The sequence below is a fragment of the Eubalaena glacialis genome, chromosome 10 (assembly GCF_028564815.1).
Source record: "Eubalaena glacialis isolate mEubGla1 chromosome 10, mEubGla1.1.hap2.+ XY, whole genome shotgun sequence".
Classification (NCBI taxonomy): Eukaryota; Metazoa; Chordata; class Mammalia; order Artiodactyla; family Balaenidae; genus Eubalaena; species Eubalaena glacialis.
The window spans coordinates 74,260,046-74,278,712 of record NC_083725.1 but is presented as its reverse complement, the minus strand read 5'-3'; the positions used below and the strand labels follow the sequence as shown (position 1 = coordinate 74,278,712).

Genomic DNA, 18,667 nt, shown 5'->3' with positions numbered 1-18,667 from the left:
ACTACCACTTCGGTTCCTTTAAATGTCTGCTCCACCTCAGTTGATCATTAGAAGGAGTGATTCATCTTCGTAGACTTTTAGGACTAGGAACCTCAAGACATCCTAGTCTATGCTTAAATATCATCTATGGTTTCTTGCTAGCTGACCTTCCAGCCTCTACTTGGACACTTGTAGTGATGGAGATAGTCTTTCCTTTTATCTTTGACAGTTCTAAATGTTAGGAAGCCCTTTGTATCAGCTTGAAATTCGCATGCAGGCTCTTTGAATCATGCAGAACTCTAATTCCTGTGCCTAATCCTCTTCACATCTATGAAGGGAGCCCTGACATTCCCTTTGAGTTTTTCCTCCTCCACATGACCCCCTCCTTTCTTTGATAACTCTTCTGTACACCTGCCTATTTTTCTGCCTAAGTGATTTGTGATTCTGGCTCTTCCCCACAAAATGAACACTCAGAAATTTTCATTGAGTGTCTATTATGTACAAGGATAATTCTGTGCTGGCATAAATGTCCCTGACTTCAGGTTGCTTATAATGTATCAATACATGGGGAAAAAACACTGGATAATAACAGGAAAGAATCAGGGAGAGGGTCTCTCCAGCCTCTTTAAGCCAAACTTTCTTGGTAAAATCTCTGTTCTTACCTTAAACTGTCAGCATGGGGACCACATTTAAGATTGTCCCTTCAGATTAGAGCTTAATCAGTGAGGAATATTAAGCAAATTAAAATTTAAAAACTGATAGCACGCATTAGCTGTTAAACATTTTTTAAATGTCTGAAATAATGTAAAATTTAAACATACTGTAGATCCTTTTATAAGACAACACAGACCGGTTTTCCTAATCATGACCTTAATGGAAATAGTAAACAAGTGCTGGTCTCATTTAAAATTAACAACACTATGTTCTAGAAAGCTCATTTGGCCCCTCTTTAGGTTCTGTAAGCATGTTATGAAAACAAGTAGTTGAAAAGTGAATATACAGTCATTCTGCTTGGTCTGCATTGTCAGACAATCCATAAGGTTTTTTTCTTCAGTTGAATAGAACACATTTTTTACTGACTTGACTGACTGTTAGGTTCCTTGTAGACACAGTCTTAGCAAAGAAAACTAAAAAATTGCTTTTGGGGAAGAAAATTGTAGCTACTTATATCTCATAAAACCATTCTTGTGTTCATTTTCTTGAAGAAATTACTGTAAGTGTATCTTAGAGGGCCAGTGCATAAGAGACCTTTTTATGCTTAAATAAAAGCTCAGAGAGTTTCCATATCAGAGTTGCTCCATTGACTTGTCTTACTCCTGAAAATAAAATGAAAACCTTAGCCAAAGGAGAGCTCACATGTTAGTTAAGCATTGACATGATTTGACCTTATTTTATTTATTTGCATTATGTTTAATACCTATGCATGTCCAGTCTTTGGAGACACAATGAAACACTATTATGTTAGAAGTTTCTTTGGTTTTCTTATATATTTTTTATATCAAAAGTCCTGTTTAAATATAATTCCATGATTCTATAGAAGAAGAGCTATTCATCTTTGTGTTTACATAAAGATATGCTAGGTTTGCAATAACTGATTCATTTTATGCCCCTAAAATATGAATGACATCATTTGGCCTGCTAGACAGTAGATTTATTTTCATAACAAATCTTTCAGATAAATTCATAAATGAAAAAGAAAGAAATGTGAGTAAACATTTGTTCTATTTTGGTTTTTAAGCTAAAATAATTGGAATTCAGCCAGCCAAAAAGAAATTAAATTTGAAATACAATCCTTGTCAAGAAATTTTGCATGCAGCTATTCAACCTATTGTTTTAGAATTGCTGGGGTAAGAGAGTAGAACATTATGTTGGCAAATATAATAGTCGGTAAGTTGGAGAGTAGAAATGTAGCTTGTCAGTGAGTACAAGGAACTCCTATGCTTTCTGAATATAGCTACCAAATACTTCTAGGGCAATGGATATGTCAGAAACTGAAGCAAGAAAGTACTCGTCAGAGGGCGGAGTCAAGATGGCATATTAGGAGGATGCGGAATTCGCGTCTCCTCACAACTAGGGCACCTACCAGGCACCGGTGGGGTACCACGGACACGTAAGGGGACAAGAGGAAACCCCAGTGACCAGGTAGGATGTGGGGTGTGGGGGGAGTGAAGGGGGAGGAGAAGTGGGGGCAGGACGGGACTGGCGCCCCTGAGGGGCGGCTGGGGGAGGGGAAGGGATCCCACGCCAGAAGGGGGAAATTGGGTAACCACTGGGAGGGCAGAGGATCAAAAGGGAACGTGGCCAGGTTTCCCCTGACCACCTAGGCCCCCTCCAGCCACGCGGGTCCTGAGGGAGTGGGAGGGAGTGAAGGGGGAGCAAAAGTAAAGGGTGGACCTCTGGGACAGCACCCCTGAGGGGCGGCTGGGGGAGGGGAGGAGTTCCTATGGCCAGCAGGACCCACCCACGGTTAGGGGCCCAGTGGAGTAGGGGGAGACCCAGGGGGAGACAGTGCGGGAGGGGCGCAGAGGAACAGAAGGGAACGGGCCAGTGCTTTCCCTGTCCACTTAGGCACCGGGGAGCCTGTTGGGCTCCCAGGCCTAATCCTCTGCCCTCGGAGCCTCCCTCCTGCCATGCAGAGCCCAAGCCCCCCCCCCACCCCCCCCAACCCAGGGCCCTACCTCCAAACTCAGGAACAAGTACTGCCTCTCCCTTCCGGGCAGGTTGTAAGCAGAGATCCTGCCCCACTCTTGAATGTCGCCCCGGCTAGGCCCTGCCCCACCCTCAAACGTCAGCCCCCACCTGCCTAGGTCCCGCCCCACCCTAAACCCCACCCCTGCCTAAGTTCCACCCCTGCCTAAAGTCCTCCCCCATAGCCAAGGCTTTATTTTATTTTTCTTTTTTCCTCTTTTAGATTGGGGTTCTGTTTTACCTTGTTGATTCACTGTTGTTGATTCTTTTATATTTTTATTTTTCCTAATATATCTTTTATTTTTCTAATTTTATTTTATTTTATTTTTTTAACATCTTTATTGGAGTATAATTGCTTTACAATGGCGTGTTAGTTTCTGCTGTATAACAAAGTGAATCAGCTATACATATACATACATCCCCATATCTCCTCCCTCTTGTGTCTCCCTCCCACCCTCCCTATCCCACCCATGTAGGTGGTCACAAAGCACTGATCTAATTTTATTTTATTCTTTATACTTTGTTAGTGATCTCTCCTTTTGGCTTCTTGCCCCTCCCCCCCCTTTTTTCTTTTTTCTGCTGTGGTTTTATTTTACCTTGTTGCAGTTGTTTCAATTATAGTTTTATTTTTCCTAATATATTTTTTATCTTTCTAATTTTATTTTATTTTTTATTCTTTAATATTGTACTGCTCCTTTCTTTCTTTCTTTCTTTTTTTCTTTTTTACCACTCCACGAAGCATGGAGGATCTTGGTTCCCAGGCCAGAGGTTGGGCCTGAGCTCCTGTGGTGGGAGCTCCAAGTCCAAACTGCTGGACTAACAAAGAATCTCAGACCCCAGGGAATATCAATTGGAGTGAGGCCTCCTGGAGGTCCTCATCTCAGCACCAAGACCCAGCTCTATCCAACTGCCTGCAAACTCCAGGGCTGGACGTCTCAGGCCAAACAACCAGTAAGACAGGAATACAGCACCATCCATCAAAAAAAAAAAAAATGAAACAACAAAAAAATATGTTACAGACGAAGGAGCAAGGTAAAAACCTACAAGACCAAATAAATGAAGATGAAATAGGCAACCTACCTGAAAAAGAATTCAGAGTAATGATAGTAAAGATGATCCAAAATCTTGGAAACAGAATGGAGAAAATACAAGAAACATTTAACAAGGAGCTGGAAGAATCAAAGAGCAAACAAACAGTGATGGACAACACAATTACTGAAATTAAAAATACTCTAGAAGGAATCAATAACAGAATAACTGAGGCAGAAGAACGGATAAGTGAGCTGGAAGATAAAATGGTGGAAATAACTGCCAGGGAGCAGAATAAAGAAAAAAGAATGAAAAGAATTGAGGACAGTCTCAGAGACCTCTGAGATGACATTAAACACACCATAATTCGAATTATAGGGGTCCCAGGAGAAGAAGAGAAAAAGAAAGAGTCTGAGAAAATATTTGAAGAGATTATAGTTGAAAACTTCCTTAACATGGGAAAGGAAATAGTCAGTGAAGTCCAGGAAGCGCAGAGAGTCCCATACAGGATAAACCCAAAGAGAAACATGCCGAGAAACATATAATCGAACTATCAAAAATTAAATACCAGAAAAAATATTAAAAGCAGCAAGGGAAAAGCAACAAATAGCATACAAGGGAAACCCCATAAGATTAACAGCTGATTTTTCAGCAGAAACTCTGCAAGCGAGAAGGGAGTGTCAGGACATATTTAAAGTGATGAAAGGGAAAAACCTACAACTAAGACTACTCTACCCAGCAAGGATCTCATTCAGATTCGATGGAGAAATTAAAACCTTTACAGACAAGCAAAAGTTAAGAGAATTCAGCACCACCAAACCAGCTCTACAACAAATGCTAAAGAAACTTCTCTAGGCAGGAAACACAAGAGAAGGAAAAGACCTACAAAAACAAACCCAAAACAATTCAGAAAATGGTAATAGGAACATACATGTTGGTAATTACCTTAAGTGTAAATGGATTAAATGCTCCAACCAAAAGACATAGACTGGCTGAATGGATACAAAAACAAGACCCATATATATGCTGTCTACAAGAGACCCACTTCAGACCTAGGGACACATACAGACTGAAAGTGAGGGGATGGAAAAAGATATTCCATGCAAATGGAAATCAAAAGAAAGCTGGAGTAACAATACTCATATCAGATAAAATAGACTTTAAAGTAAAGAATGTTACAAGAGACAAGGAAGGACACTACATAATGATCAAGGGATCAATCCAGTAAGAAGATACAACAACTGTAAATATTTATCCACCTCACATAGGAGCACCTCAATACATAAGGCAAATGCTAACAGCCATAAAAGGGGAAATTGAAAGTAACACAATCATAGTAGGGGAGTTTAACACCCCACTTTCACCAATAGACAGATCATCCAAAATGAAAATAAATAAGGAAACACAAGCTTTAAATGACACGTTAAACAAGATGGACTTAATTCATATTTATAGGACATTCCATCCAAAAACAACAGAATACACTTTCTTCTCAAGTGCTCATGGAACATTCTCCAGGGTAGATAATATCTTGGGTCACAAATCAAGCCTTGGTAAATTTAAGAAAATTGAAATCATATCAAGTATCTTTTCCGACCACAATGCTATGAGACTAGATATCAATTACAGGAAAAAATCTGTAAAACATACAAACATACAGAGGCTAAACAATACACTACTAAATAACCAAGAGATCACTGAAGAAATCAAAGAGTAAATCAAAAAATACCTAGAAACAAATGACAATGAAAACACGATGACCCAAATCCTGTGGGATGCAGCAAAAGCCATTCTAAGAAGGATGTTTATAGCAATACAATCCTACCTCAAGAAACAAGAAAAATCTCAAATAAACAACCTAACCTTACACCTAAAGCAATTAGAGAAAGTAGAACAAAAAACCCCAAAAGTTAGCAGAAGGAAAGCAATCATAAAAATCAGATCAGAAATAAATGAAAAAGAAATGAAGGAAACAATAGCAAGAATCAATAAAACTAAAAACTGGTTCTTTGAGAAGATAAACAAAATTGATAACCCATTAGCCAGACTCACCAAGAAAAAAAGGGAGAAGAATCAAATCAACAGAATTAGAAATGAAAAAGGAAAAGTAACAACTGACACTGCAGAAATACAAAGGATCATGAGAGATTACTACAAGCAACTATATGCCAATAAAATGGACAACCTGGAAGAAATGGACAAATTCTTAGAAAAGCACAACCTTCTGAGACTGAACCAGGAAGAAATAGAAAATATGAACAGACCAATCACAAGCACTGAAATTGAAACTGTGATTAAAAATCTTCCAACAAACAAAAGCCCAGGACCAGATGGCTTCACAGGTGAATTCTATCAAACATTTAGAGACGAGCTAACACCCATCCTTCTCAAACGCTTCCAAAATATAGTAGAGGGAAGAACACTCCTAAACACATTCTATGAGGCCACCATCACCCTGATACCAAAACCAGACAAAGATGTCACAAAAAAGAAAACTACAGGCCAATATCACTGATGAACATAGATGCGAAAATCCTGAACAAAATAGTAGCAAACAGAATCCAACAGCACATTAAAAGGATCATACACCATGACCAGGTGGAGTTTATCCCAGGAATGCAAGCATTCTTCAGTGTATGCAAATCAATCAATGTGATACACCATATTAACAAATTGAAGGATAAAAACCATATGATCATCTCAATAGATGCAGAAAAAGCTTTTGACAAAATTCAACACCCATTTATCATAAAAACTCTCCAGAAGGTACGCACAGAGGGTACCTACCCCAACATAATAAAGGCCATATACGACACACCCACAGCCAACATCATTCTCAATGGTGAAAAACTGAAACCATTTCTTCTTAGATCACGAACAAGACAAGGTTGCCCACTCTCACCACTATTATTCAACATAGTTTTGGAAGTTTTAGCTACAGCAATCAGAGAAGAAAAAGAAATAAAAGGAATCCAAATCGGAAAAGAAGAAGTAAAACTGTCACTGTTTGCCGATGACATGATACTATACATAGAGAATCCTAAAGATACTAACAGAAAACTACTAGAGCTAATCAATGAATTTGGTAGTGTAGCAGGATACAAAATTAATGTACCAAAATCTCTTGCATTCCTATACATTAATGATGAAAAATCTGAAAGAGAAATTAAGGAAACACTCCCATTTACCATTGCAACAAAAAGAATAAAATACCTAGGAACAAACCTACTTAAGGAGGCAAAAAACCTGTATGCAGAAAACTATAAGACACTGATGAAAGAAATTAAAGATGATACAAACAGATGGAGAGATATACCATGTTGTTGGATTGAAAGAATCAACATTGCGAAACAGACTATATCACCCAAAGCAATCTATAGATTCAGTGCAATCCCTATCAAACTACCATTGGCATTTTTCACAGGACTAGAACAAAAAATTTCACAATTTGTCTGGAAACACAAAAGACCCCGAATAGCCAAAGGACTCTTGAGAAAGAAAAACGGAGCTGGAGGAATCAGGCTTCCTGACTTCAGACTATACTACAAAGCTACAGTAATCAAGACAGTATTGTATTGGCACAAAAACAGAAATATAGATCAATGGAACAGGTTAGAAAGCCCAGAGATAAACCCATGCCCATATGTTCACCTTATCTTTTATAAATGAGGGAAGAGTATACAATTGAGAAAAGACAGCCTCTTCAATAGGTGATGCTGGGAAAACTGGACAGCTATATGTAAAAGAATGAAGTTAGAACACTTCCTAACACCATACACAAAAATAAACTCAAAATGGGGGATTTGATTGCTGGACTTCAACAGGACTGGGAGAAATAGAGACTCCACTCTTGGAGGGCACACACAAAGTAGTGTGCACATCGGGACCCAGGGGAAGGAGCAATGACTCCATAGGAGACTGAACCAGACCTACCTGCTAGTGTTGGAGGGTCTCCTGCAGAGGTGGGGGGTGGCTGTGTCTCACCATGAGGTCAAGGACACTGGCAGCAGAAGTTCTGGGAAGTACTCCTTGGCGTGAGCCCTCCTAGAGTCCACCATTAGCCCCACCAAAGAGCCCAGGTAGGCTCCAGTGTTGGGTCGCCTCAGGCCAAACAACCAACAGGGAGGGAACCCAGCCCCATCCATCAGCAGACAAGTGGATTAAAGTTTTACTGAGCTCTGCCCACCAGAGCAACAGGCAGCTCTACCCACCACCAGTCCCTCCCATCAGGGAGCTTGCACAAGCCTCTTAGCCTCATCCACCAGAGGGCAGACAGCAGAAGCAAGAAGAACTACAATCCTGCAGCCTGTAGAACAAAAACCACATGCACAGAAAGATAGACAAGATGAGAAGGCAGAGGGCTATGTACCAGATGAAGGAACAAGATAAAACCCCAGAAAAACAAGTAAATGAAGTGGAGATAGGCAACCTTCCAGAAAAAGAATTCAGAATCATGATAGTGAAGATGATCCAGGACCTCAGAAAAAGAATGGAGGCAAAGATCGAGAAGATGCAAAAAATATTTAACAAAGACCTAGAAGAATTAAAGAACAAACAAACAGAGATGAACAATACAATAACTGAAATGAAAAATACACCTAGAAGGAATCAATAACAGGATAACTGAGGCAGAAGAACGGATAAGTGACCTGGAAGACAGAATGGTGGAATTCACTGCTGTGGAACAGAATAAAGAAAAGAGAATGAAAAGAAATGAAGACAGCCTAAGAGACCTCAGGGACAACATTAAACACAACAACATTCGCGTTATAGGGGTCCCAGAAGGAGAAGAGAGAGAGAAAGGACCCGAGAAAATATTTGAAGAGATTATAGTCGAAAACTTCCTTAACATGGGAAAGGAAATAGTCAATGAATTCCAGGAGGTGCAGAGAGTCCCATACAGGATAAACCCAAGGAGAAACATGCCAAGACACATAGTAATCAAATTGACAAAAATTAAAGACAAAGAAAAATTATTGAAAGCAGCAAGGGAAAAATGACAAATAACATACAAGGGAACTCCCATAATGTTAACAGCTGATTTCTCAGCAGAAACTCTACAAGACAGAAGGGAGTGGCAGGACATATTTAAAGTGATGAAAGGGAAGAACCTACAACCAAGATTACTCTACCCAGCAAGGATCTCCTTCAGATTCGATGGAGAAATCAAAAGCTTTACAGACAAGCAAAAGCTAAGGGAATTCAGCACCACCAAACCAGCTCTACAACAAATGCTAAAGGAACTTCTCTAAGTGGGAAACACAAGAGAAGAAAAGGACCTACAAAAACAAACCCAAAACAATTTTAAAAATGGTAATAGGAACATACATATGGATAATTACCTTAAACGTGAATGGATTAAATGCTCCAACCAAAAGACTCAGATCGCTGAATGGATACAAAAACAAGACCCATATATATGCTGTCTACAAGAGACCCACTTCAGACCTAGGGACACATACAGACTGAATGTGAGGAGATGGAAAAAGGTATTCCAGGAAAATGGAAATCAAAAGAAAGCTGGAGTAGCAATACTCAGATAAAATAGACTTTAAAGTAAAGAATGTTACAGGAGACAAGGAAGGACACTACATAATGATCAAGGGCTCAATCCATGAAGAAGATATAACAATTATAAATATATATGCACCCAACATAGGAGCACCTCAATACATAAGGCAACTGCTAACAGCGATAAAAGAGGAAATCGACAGTAACACAATAATAGTGGGGGACTTTAACACCTCACTTATACCAATGGACAGATCATCCAAACAGAAAATTAATAAGGAAACACAAGCTTTAAATGATACAATAGACCAGATAGATTTAATTGATATTTATAGGACATTCCATCCTAAAACAGCAGATTACACTTTCTTCTCAAGTGCGCACGGAACATTCTCCAGGATAGATCACATCTTGGGTCACAAATCAAGCCTCGGGAAATTTAAGAAAATTGAAATCATATCAAGCATCTTTTCTGACCACAACGCTATGAGATTAGAAATCAATTACAGAGAAAAAAACATAAAAAACACAAACACATGGAGGCTAAACAATACGTTACTAAATAACCAAGAGATCACTGAAGAAATCAAAGAGGAAATCAAAAAATACCTAGAAACAAATGACAATGAAAACACGACAACCCAAAACCTGTGGGATGCAGCAAAAGCCATTCTAAGAGGGCAGTTTATAGCAGTACAATCCTACATCAAGAAACAAGAAAAATCTCAAATAAGCAACCTAACTTTACACCTCAAGCAATTAGAGAAAGAAGAACAAAAAACCCCCAAAGATAGCAGAAGGAAAGAAATCATAAAGATCAGAGCAGAAATAAATGAAATAGAAACAAAGAAAACAATAGCAAAGATCACTAAAACTAAAAGCCGGTTCTTTGAGAAGATAAACAAAATTGATAAACCATTAGCCAGACTCATCAAGAAAAAGAAGGAGAGGACTTAAAGCAATAAAATTAGAAATGAAAAAGGAGAAGTTAAAACAGACACCGCAGAAATACAAATCATCCTAAGAGACTACTACAAGCAACTCTATGCCAATAAAATGGACAACCTGGAAGAAATGGACAAATTCTTAGAAAGGTATAACCTTCCAAGACTGAACCGGGAAGAAATAGAAAATATGAACAGACCAATCACAAGTAATGAAATTGAAACTGTGATTAAAAATCTTCCAACAGACCAAAGTCCAGGACCAGATGGCTTCACAGGTGAATTCTATCACATTTAGAGAAGAGCTAACACCCATCCTTCTCAAAGTCTTCCAAAAACTTGCAGAGGAAGGAACACTCCCAAACTCATTCTATGAGGCCACTATCACCCTGATACCAAAACCAGACAAAGATACTACAAAAAAAGAAAATTATAGACCAACATCACTGATGAATATAGATGCAAAAATCCTCAACAAAATAGTAGCAAACAGAATCCAACAACACATCAAAAGGATCATACACCGTGATCAAGTGGGATTTATCCCAGGGATGCAAGGATTTTTCAATATATGCAAACCAGTGTGATACACCAGATTAACAAATTGAAGGATAAAAACCATATGATCATCTCAATAGATGCAGAAAAAGCTTTTGGCAAAATTCAACACCCATTTATGATAAAAACTCTCCAGAAAGTGGGCATAGAGGGAACCTACCTGAACATAATAAAGGCCATATACAACAAACCCACAGCAAACATCATTCTCAATGGTGAAAAACTGAAAGCATTTCCTCTAAGATCAGGAACGGGACAAGGATGTCCACTCTCACCACTATTATTCAACATAGTTTTGGAAGTCCTAGCCACAGCAATCAGAGAAGAAAAAGAAATAAAAGGAATACAAATTGGAAAAGAAGAAGTAAAACTGTCACTGTTTGCAGATGACATGATAGTATACATAGAGAATCCTAAACATGCCACCAGAAAACTATTAGAGCTAATCAATGAATTTGGTAAAGTTGCAGGATACAAAATTAATGTGCAGAAATCTCTTGCATTCCTATACACTAATGATGAAAAATCTGAAAGAGAAATTAAGGAAACACTCCCATTTACCATTGCAATGAAAAGAATAAAATACCTAGGAATAAACCTACCTAAGGAGACAAAAGGCCTGTATGCAGAAAACTATAAGACACTGATGAAAGAAATTAAAGATGATACAAACAGATGGAGAGATATACCATGTTCTTGGATTGGAAGAATCAATATTGTGAAAATGACTATACTACCCAAAGCAATCTACAGATTCATTGTAATCCCTATCAAATTACCAATGGCATTTTTTACAGAACTAGGACAAAAAATCTTAAAATTTGTATGGAGACACAAAAGACCCCACATAGCCAAACCAGTTTTGAGGGATAAAAACAGCTGGAGGAATCAGACTCCCTGACTTCAGACTATACCACAAAGCTACAGTAATCAAGACAAGGTGCTGGTGCAAGGACATAAATATAGATCAATGGAACAGGATAGAAAGCCCAGAGATAAACCCACGCACCTGTGGTCAACTAATCTATGATAAAGCAGTCAAGGATATACAATGGAGAAAAGAGAGTCTCTTCAAGTGGTGCTGGGAAAACTGGACAGCTACATGTTAAAGAATGAAATTAGAACACTCCCTGACACCGTACATAAGAATAACTCAAAATGGATTAGAGACCTAAATGCAAGAGTGGACACTATAAAACTCTTAGAGGAAAATATGGTTAGAACACTCTTTGACATAAATCACAGCAAGATCTTTTTTGATCCACCTCCTAGAGTAATGGAAATAAAAACAAAAATAAACAAATGGGACCTAATGAAACTTAAGAGCTTTTGCACAGCAAAGGAAACCATAAACAAGACGAAAAGACAACCCTCAGAATGGGAGAAAATATTTGCAAACAAATCAACGGACAAAGGATTAATCTCCAAAATATATAAACAGCTCATGCAGCTCAATATTAATAAAACAAACAACCCAATCCAAAAATGGGCAGAAGACCTAAATAGACATTTCTCCAAAGAAGACATACAGATGGCCAAGAAGCACATGAAAAGCTGCTCAACATCACTAATCATTAGAGAAATGCAAATCAAAACTACAATGAGGTATCACCTCACACCAGTTAGAATGGGCATCATCAGAAAATCTACAAACAACAAATGCTGGAGAGGGTGTGGAGAAAAGGGAACCCTCTTGCACTATTGGTGGGAATGTAAATTGATACAGTCACTATGGAGAACAATATGGATGTTCCTTAAAAAACTAAAAATAGAATTACCATATGACCCAGCAATCCCACTACTGGGCATATACCCAGAGAAAACCACAATTCAAAAAGACACATGCACCCGAATGTTCATTGCAGCACTATTTACAATAGCCAGGTCATGGAAGCAACCTAAATGCCCATCGACAGACGAATGGATAAAGAAGATGTGGCACATATATACAATGGAATATTACTCAGCCATAAAAAGGAACGGAATTGGGTCATTTGTAGAGACGTGGATGAATGTAGAGACTGTCATACAGAGTGAAGTAAGTCAGAAATAGAAAAACAAATATCGTATATTAACGCATATATGTGGAACCCAGAAGAATGGTACAGATTAACTGGTTTGCAGGGCAGAAATTGAGACACAGATGTAGAGAACAAACGTATGGACACCAAGTGGGGAAAGCGGCGGGGGTGGGGAGTGTAAAATAAATAAACTCAAAATGGATTAAAGACCTAAATGTAAGGCCAGACACTATAAAACTCTTAGAGGAAAACATAGGTAGAACACTCTACGACATAAATCACAGCAAGATCCTTTTTGACCCACCTCCTAGAGAAATGGAAATAAAAACAAAAATAAACAAATGGGATCTAATGAAACTTAAAAGCTTTTGCACAGCAAAGGAAACCATAAACAAGACGAAAAGACAACCCTCAGAATGGGAGAAAATATTTGCAGACGAAGCAACTGACAAAGTATTAATCTCCAAAATATACAAGCAGCTCATGCAGCTCAGTATCAAAAAACAAACAACCCAATCCAAAAATGGGCAGAAGCCCTAAATAGACGTTTCTCTAAAGAAGATATACAGATTGTCAACAAACACATGAAAGGATGCTCAACATCACTAATCATTAGAGAAATGCAAATGAAAACTACAATGAAGTATCACCTCACACCAGTCAGAATGGCCATTATCCCAAAATCTACAAACAGTAAATGATGGAGAGGGTGTGGAGAAAAAGGAACCCTCTTGCAGTGTTTGTGGGAATGTAAATTGATGCAGCCACTATGGAGAACAATATGGAGGTTCCTTAAAAAACTAAAAATAGAACTACCATATGACCTAGCAATCCCACTACTGGGCATATACCCTGGGCATATACCCTGGGCATAATTCAAAAAGAGTCATTTACCACAGTGTTCATTGCAGCACTATTTACAATAGGCAGGACATGGAAGCAACCTAAGTGTCCATCGACAGATGAATGGATAAAGAAGATGGGGCACATATATACAATGGAATATTATTCAGCCATAAAAAAAACCAAAATTGAGTTATTTGTAGTGAGGTGGATGGACCTAGAGTCTGTCATACAGAGTGAAGTAAGTCAGAAAGAGAAAAACAAATACCATATGATAACACATATATATGGAATCCAAAAAAAAAAAAAAAAAAGGGTTCTCATGAACCCAGGGGCAGGCCAGGAATAAAGATGCTGATGTAGAGAATGGACTTGAGGACACAGGGAAGGGGAAGGTTAAGTTGGGATGAAGTGAGAAAGTAGCATTGACATATACACACTACCAAATGTAAAATAGATAGCTAGTGGGAAGCAGCTGCATTGCACAGGGAGATCAGCTCAGTGCTTTGTGACCACCTGGAGGGGTGGAATAGGGAGGGTAAGAGGGAGACGCAAGAGGGAGGGAATATGGGGATATATGCATACCTATGGCTGATTCACTTTGTTGTGCAGCGGAAAGTAGCACAACATTGTGAAGCAATTATACTCCAATAAAGATGTTAAAAAAAATAATAAAATTGACAGTATAAAAAAAAGTACTCAGCAGTCTGTGTCAATGTCAGTGATACAGTGATAATATGACTTACTGAGAAATTGAGGGAAAAACTAAAGGAAATGCTTTCTGAACAGAGCTAAGAAAAAGATAACTATTTTTTGATCAACAAAATAATCTGTCTTAAAAATGGGAAATTTAATTAAAGATTATTTGCAAGTTTGTGGATAAATATATATATATATGTAGTAAAATTTGAAGGCTATGGTAAGCATTCTTTTAGGAGTACTGCTTATAATGAAGGAACTCAGCTACATTTTAAATAAACCTTTACATTATGAACACTTCTTTCATTTTCTTATAAAAAGTACTTTAAAATCAGTATTCTCAGTGCATGTATAAAATGATGCCTTACACTTCTGACATGGGACTTTTCTACACCTGTAGAGAGAAAGCACTATTTTTCCTAAACAGAAAGGCTGTTATTTGCAGATCTACTCTACTGCTCTGAGTCACTGATGGTTACAGGCTTTTATATTTAACCTGAAATGCAAAGCATTTTTTTCCAAGGCCTAAAGTAAAATCGTTTTGCATAGTGCATAAGGGTACGTTCTGAGTTTTATTTGTTTTGCTACATATACTTGAAAAACAAGGTCAAGCATTTGTTAAAAAGGATGAGTGTGTGTGTGTATGTGTGTGTGTGTGCACGCACCTGCGCGCATTGGCATCAATTGCATTCTTTTTTCCCTCTACCTGTCTGGAGGGTACTCCTTATGTACCTTTTCCAGTGCTCACCATTATGAGTTTTAATCACAGCAGGAGAATTTGTTCGTACGACTTTGATGAAAGGTCATACTTATTGGGCCGACTTTATTTCTGTCTAATAATCTTAGAATATGCTGTATGTATTACCTGGGATAAATACAAGTACAGCATTTAGGAATTTTGTATCTACTCACAAATGAGATTGGCCTGTAAGAACTCCTCCCTTTTCTAGAACACTGCCATGATCTGATTTTGGTTATTCTAACTGAATGAAATGAATTGGATGGCTTTCATTGCTATGAAACAATTTACATATATGGGAATCATCTATTCACTAAAAGTAGGAAAGAAATCTGGCATAGAACTTCCTGAATGAAATGATAAATGCTATAAATAAAAATAAAGCAAAGTAAGGGGATAGAGTGAATGGGTCTGCTGTTTCAGATGAGGTGGTTAGAAGAGGTCTCTCAGATGAGCAGAAATCAGCATGAGGTGAGGGAACAAGTCATGCAAATGTCTGAGGGAAGAGCATCCTAGCAGAGGAAGTGGAAGGGCCAAAGCCACAAGAAGGGAGTATGCTTGGCATATGCAAGGAACAGCAAGGAGACAGGTGTATCTAGAGCAAAGGAGAGAATGGTAAGATTTGAAATCTGAGAGGGAGAGAGGGAGGGTTCAGTTTATTTGGGACCTTATAGGCAAGATTCAACAGAACCTACATTTCTTTTTCATTTCTGTTCATCTTAAATTTTGTCCCTTAATCATGTTTTTCTCTTTTTGATTCGACTGCTCATGTGGTATATTTTTTATCCTTTCTTTTTCTGTTTTTAATAAAGTTTAGTAAAGTTTTCTTTTAAGTACAACTTTGCTTTCATTCTGTAAGGTTCGTGGTCAAAAGTCACATGGCCATCTCCAAGCTGCAAGGGATGCTAGGAAATGGATGATTTTAATTAGCATACTGCTGTTCCAGACAAAAATCAGGATTCTGTTAATAAGGAAGAATGGGGGAATAAATATTGGATAAACTACTAGCAATATCTTTCATAAAATCCTACGGGCCTGGGAGATTTTCCTGTAGATTCCCATGCTATACAGATTGTTACAAAGCATTGCGAGATGGAAAGATACCCAATTTATTTTATAAAGCTGCCAGGATCTTGTATCAAAACCTGACAAAGATGAGTGAAAAGGAAAATTATAGACCCATTTAACTTATGAATATAACTGTGAAAAGTCAAAATACAAACATTTCAACTTTTCAGCACATTGAAAGAATCATCCATCATGATCATGTAGGGTTCATACTATAAATGTAAGAATGCTTTAATATTAGGAAAGCTTTTAATACAATACAGCATATCAAAAGATCTAATAAGAAAAAATATGGTAATCACAATAGATAAAGATTTGATCAACGTTAGCCCTTGTTTCTGATTAGAAAATCAGTCTTAGACAATTAAAACTAGAAATATATTTCTCTAATGAAATAAAGATATCTAACTCCTATTGTGGTCAAGTTTATTCCAGTACAAAGAACAAAGGTATAGTCCATATGCCCCTGCCTTATCAATCTATGACTTCAAAATACACTTTTAAGTAATACCTGAAGTAGGATGGCACAAAACCATAATGATGTACTCCCAGTTATTTCTGGAAGTTTCTCAAAGTATTCTCTTTCATGTGCTGCAGAACACATCCCCCTCCTTCCTCAGCTCACATCTCTCCAACTTGCCACCATACAGCTGCAGTAACTCTAGTTAGGTAGAATGATGGGCGTACCTGTTCTTCACTCAGGGAAAAATAGCACCCACTAGTTCCTATTTTTCTATTTGAGAATAAAAATGAGGATACTTCTAATATTGCCTTTGAACTTTTAGAATTAGATAGTTTTATAAAATCAAATTATCTACTCCTTTGTGAAGTATGTGATATGGCTTTGCTCTGATAATAAGTAAACTAAGGCTTATTAACTTCTGAAACCACAGTAGTGTACGTTTTATATCAGTATTTTTAAGTCTTTTTTGTTTTTACCACAACCCACATTAAGAAATACATTTTAAACTGTGACCAAGTGTACACACACGCACACACACACATTCTGTACATTCATATCTATATAATTTTTTTTAAGTTTCGCAAAACTTACCAAGGATCTATGCAAAATACTCTCATATATATCTATTCTATTCTGCTTCATTTAAAAAAAATTGATATCAACCCACCAAATTTCCTTAGACCATGCTTTTTTAGCAGTTTTATGATTCTGTACAGAGGGTGATTCTTTTGACTCTTAAGTAAATAAAATGTCTGGAGTTCAAGAATTCAATTTTGGAAGATGAGAATGTATTGGTTTTTAGAAATATGTTCTAATTTTGTTGTAAATATTAACTTTCATGTATAGGCAGGATGCTTTTGGTACTAGTTGCTAGTTTTTCTTTGATTTCTAGGAGGGTGATTGGATAAGAAAGAATTTTCTAAATGGTGATTTCTTTTCTACCTGCAGCTCTCCTGTGTGACTGTAAGTCTAGTGCATCATTAACCTAAGGACCTCACCACTTGGAAGTTACAGTTTTCGCCATCAGCTTACCTTATCCTTTTTGGTCTGGTTCTTTTCCTCAAACAGTGGAAACATCTTTCTTTCAAGTTGCTTTTGTTGAAGAGTTAAGCAAATGGCTGATAGCAGCTGTGGTAAAAAATCCACAAAATGCCCCAACTGTTCATCTGCTTCTCAGAAAAATGTACTTTGTGTATGTTCTTGTAAAACAAAGCTTTCTCCAGTGTCAGTGGTGGAAATGTCACAGACATCGAGCATTGGTAGTTCAGAATTTATATTTTCACCAGAGAGAAAAAAAGAAAGACAAGCCAGCAAAGATATTACCTCTGGAAAAGATTTGGTAAATATTGAAGACTGTACATCTCAACACAAGTGGATGTCCCATTCCCTGATCCCATCCCTAGATTCATCCATATCCCATGGACCCTTGTCAGCCAATTCATTGCCTTCTTAACTATTAAAGTAACATTTCTTTCTTACATAAGAGGTGAGAAAAGTTGGTTGGTAATTTCTTTTACGCTATTTCCAACCACTGCCCAAATTAATGATTTCTCAGGATTATGAATAATTCAGAATGTTATTCCAGCTTCTTTTTTAAAAAAATGGTTTATATGGAAATGAGTTGGTTTTCAAATTGAATTAAATCTGAATTTGGGGGCATTTTCTTCAATTGATGCAGAATGAGATTTATGGTTGTGGTTAAATATAGGATGGTTATTACTTAAGACAGTTCCTGGTTATCTAGATGGAATATCAACTATACCTTACAAAGTTGACTTGCATTAGTTACAATCTATGACTACCCAGTTGGACGGGTTTTGGTATATTCGCCTTTATAGTGAAGAGGCACTGTGGAAGATTGTCATTGATATAGCACAACTTTGGAGACAGAGAGCAGTAAGTTTAAGAAAAGTTAGGTTCTCAGCCCTCAAATTTGTACCTTTTTCACATTTTCACCCTAAACTGTTATTTCTGATTTGTATTATGGTATAGTTTTTGCCATATAGGTGTCTCTGAGTGAATTATTGCTATGTTATCTTCATTCAAAGCATATTTTGTGAATGTCTGGCCAGTAATTTTTTGTGTATAACCTATTTGAGATGATTGTTATGTCTTGAAACAAGGG

The 18,667-nt window shown here is 37.6% G+C and overlaps 1 protein-coding gene across 7 annotated transcripts in view; it reads left to right on the top strand.

Annotated features, from left to right (window-relative positions):
• STK33 (serine/threonine kinase 33) overlaps positions 1 to 18,667 on the top strand; it is a 184,673-nt gene that overhangs the window by 83,283 nt on the left and 82,723 nt on the right. For all 7 annotated transcript variants that reach the window (XM_061202962.1, XM_061202961.1, XM_061202964.1 and 4 more), the window contains 2 exons: positions 1,951 to 2,121; positions 17,491 to 17,881. In XM_061202962.1, the coding sequence (XP_061058945.1) occupies positions 17,657 to 17,881 (225 nt within the window). In that variant the 5' untranslated portion in view covers positions 1,951 to 2,121; positions 17,491 to 17,656. The remainder of the gene's footprint in view (positions 1 to 1,950; positions 2,122 to 17,490; positions 17,882 to 18,667) is intronic.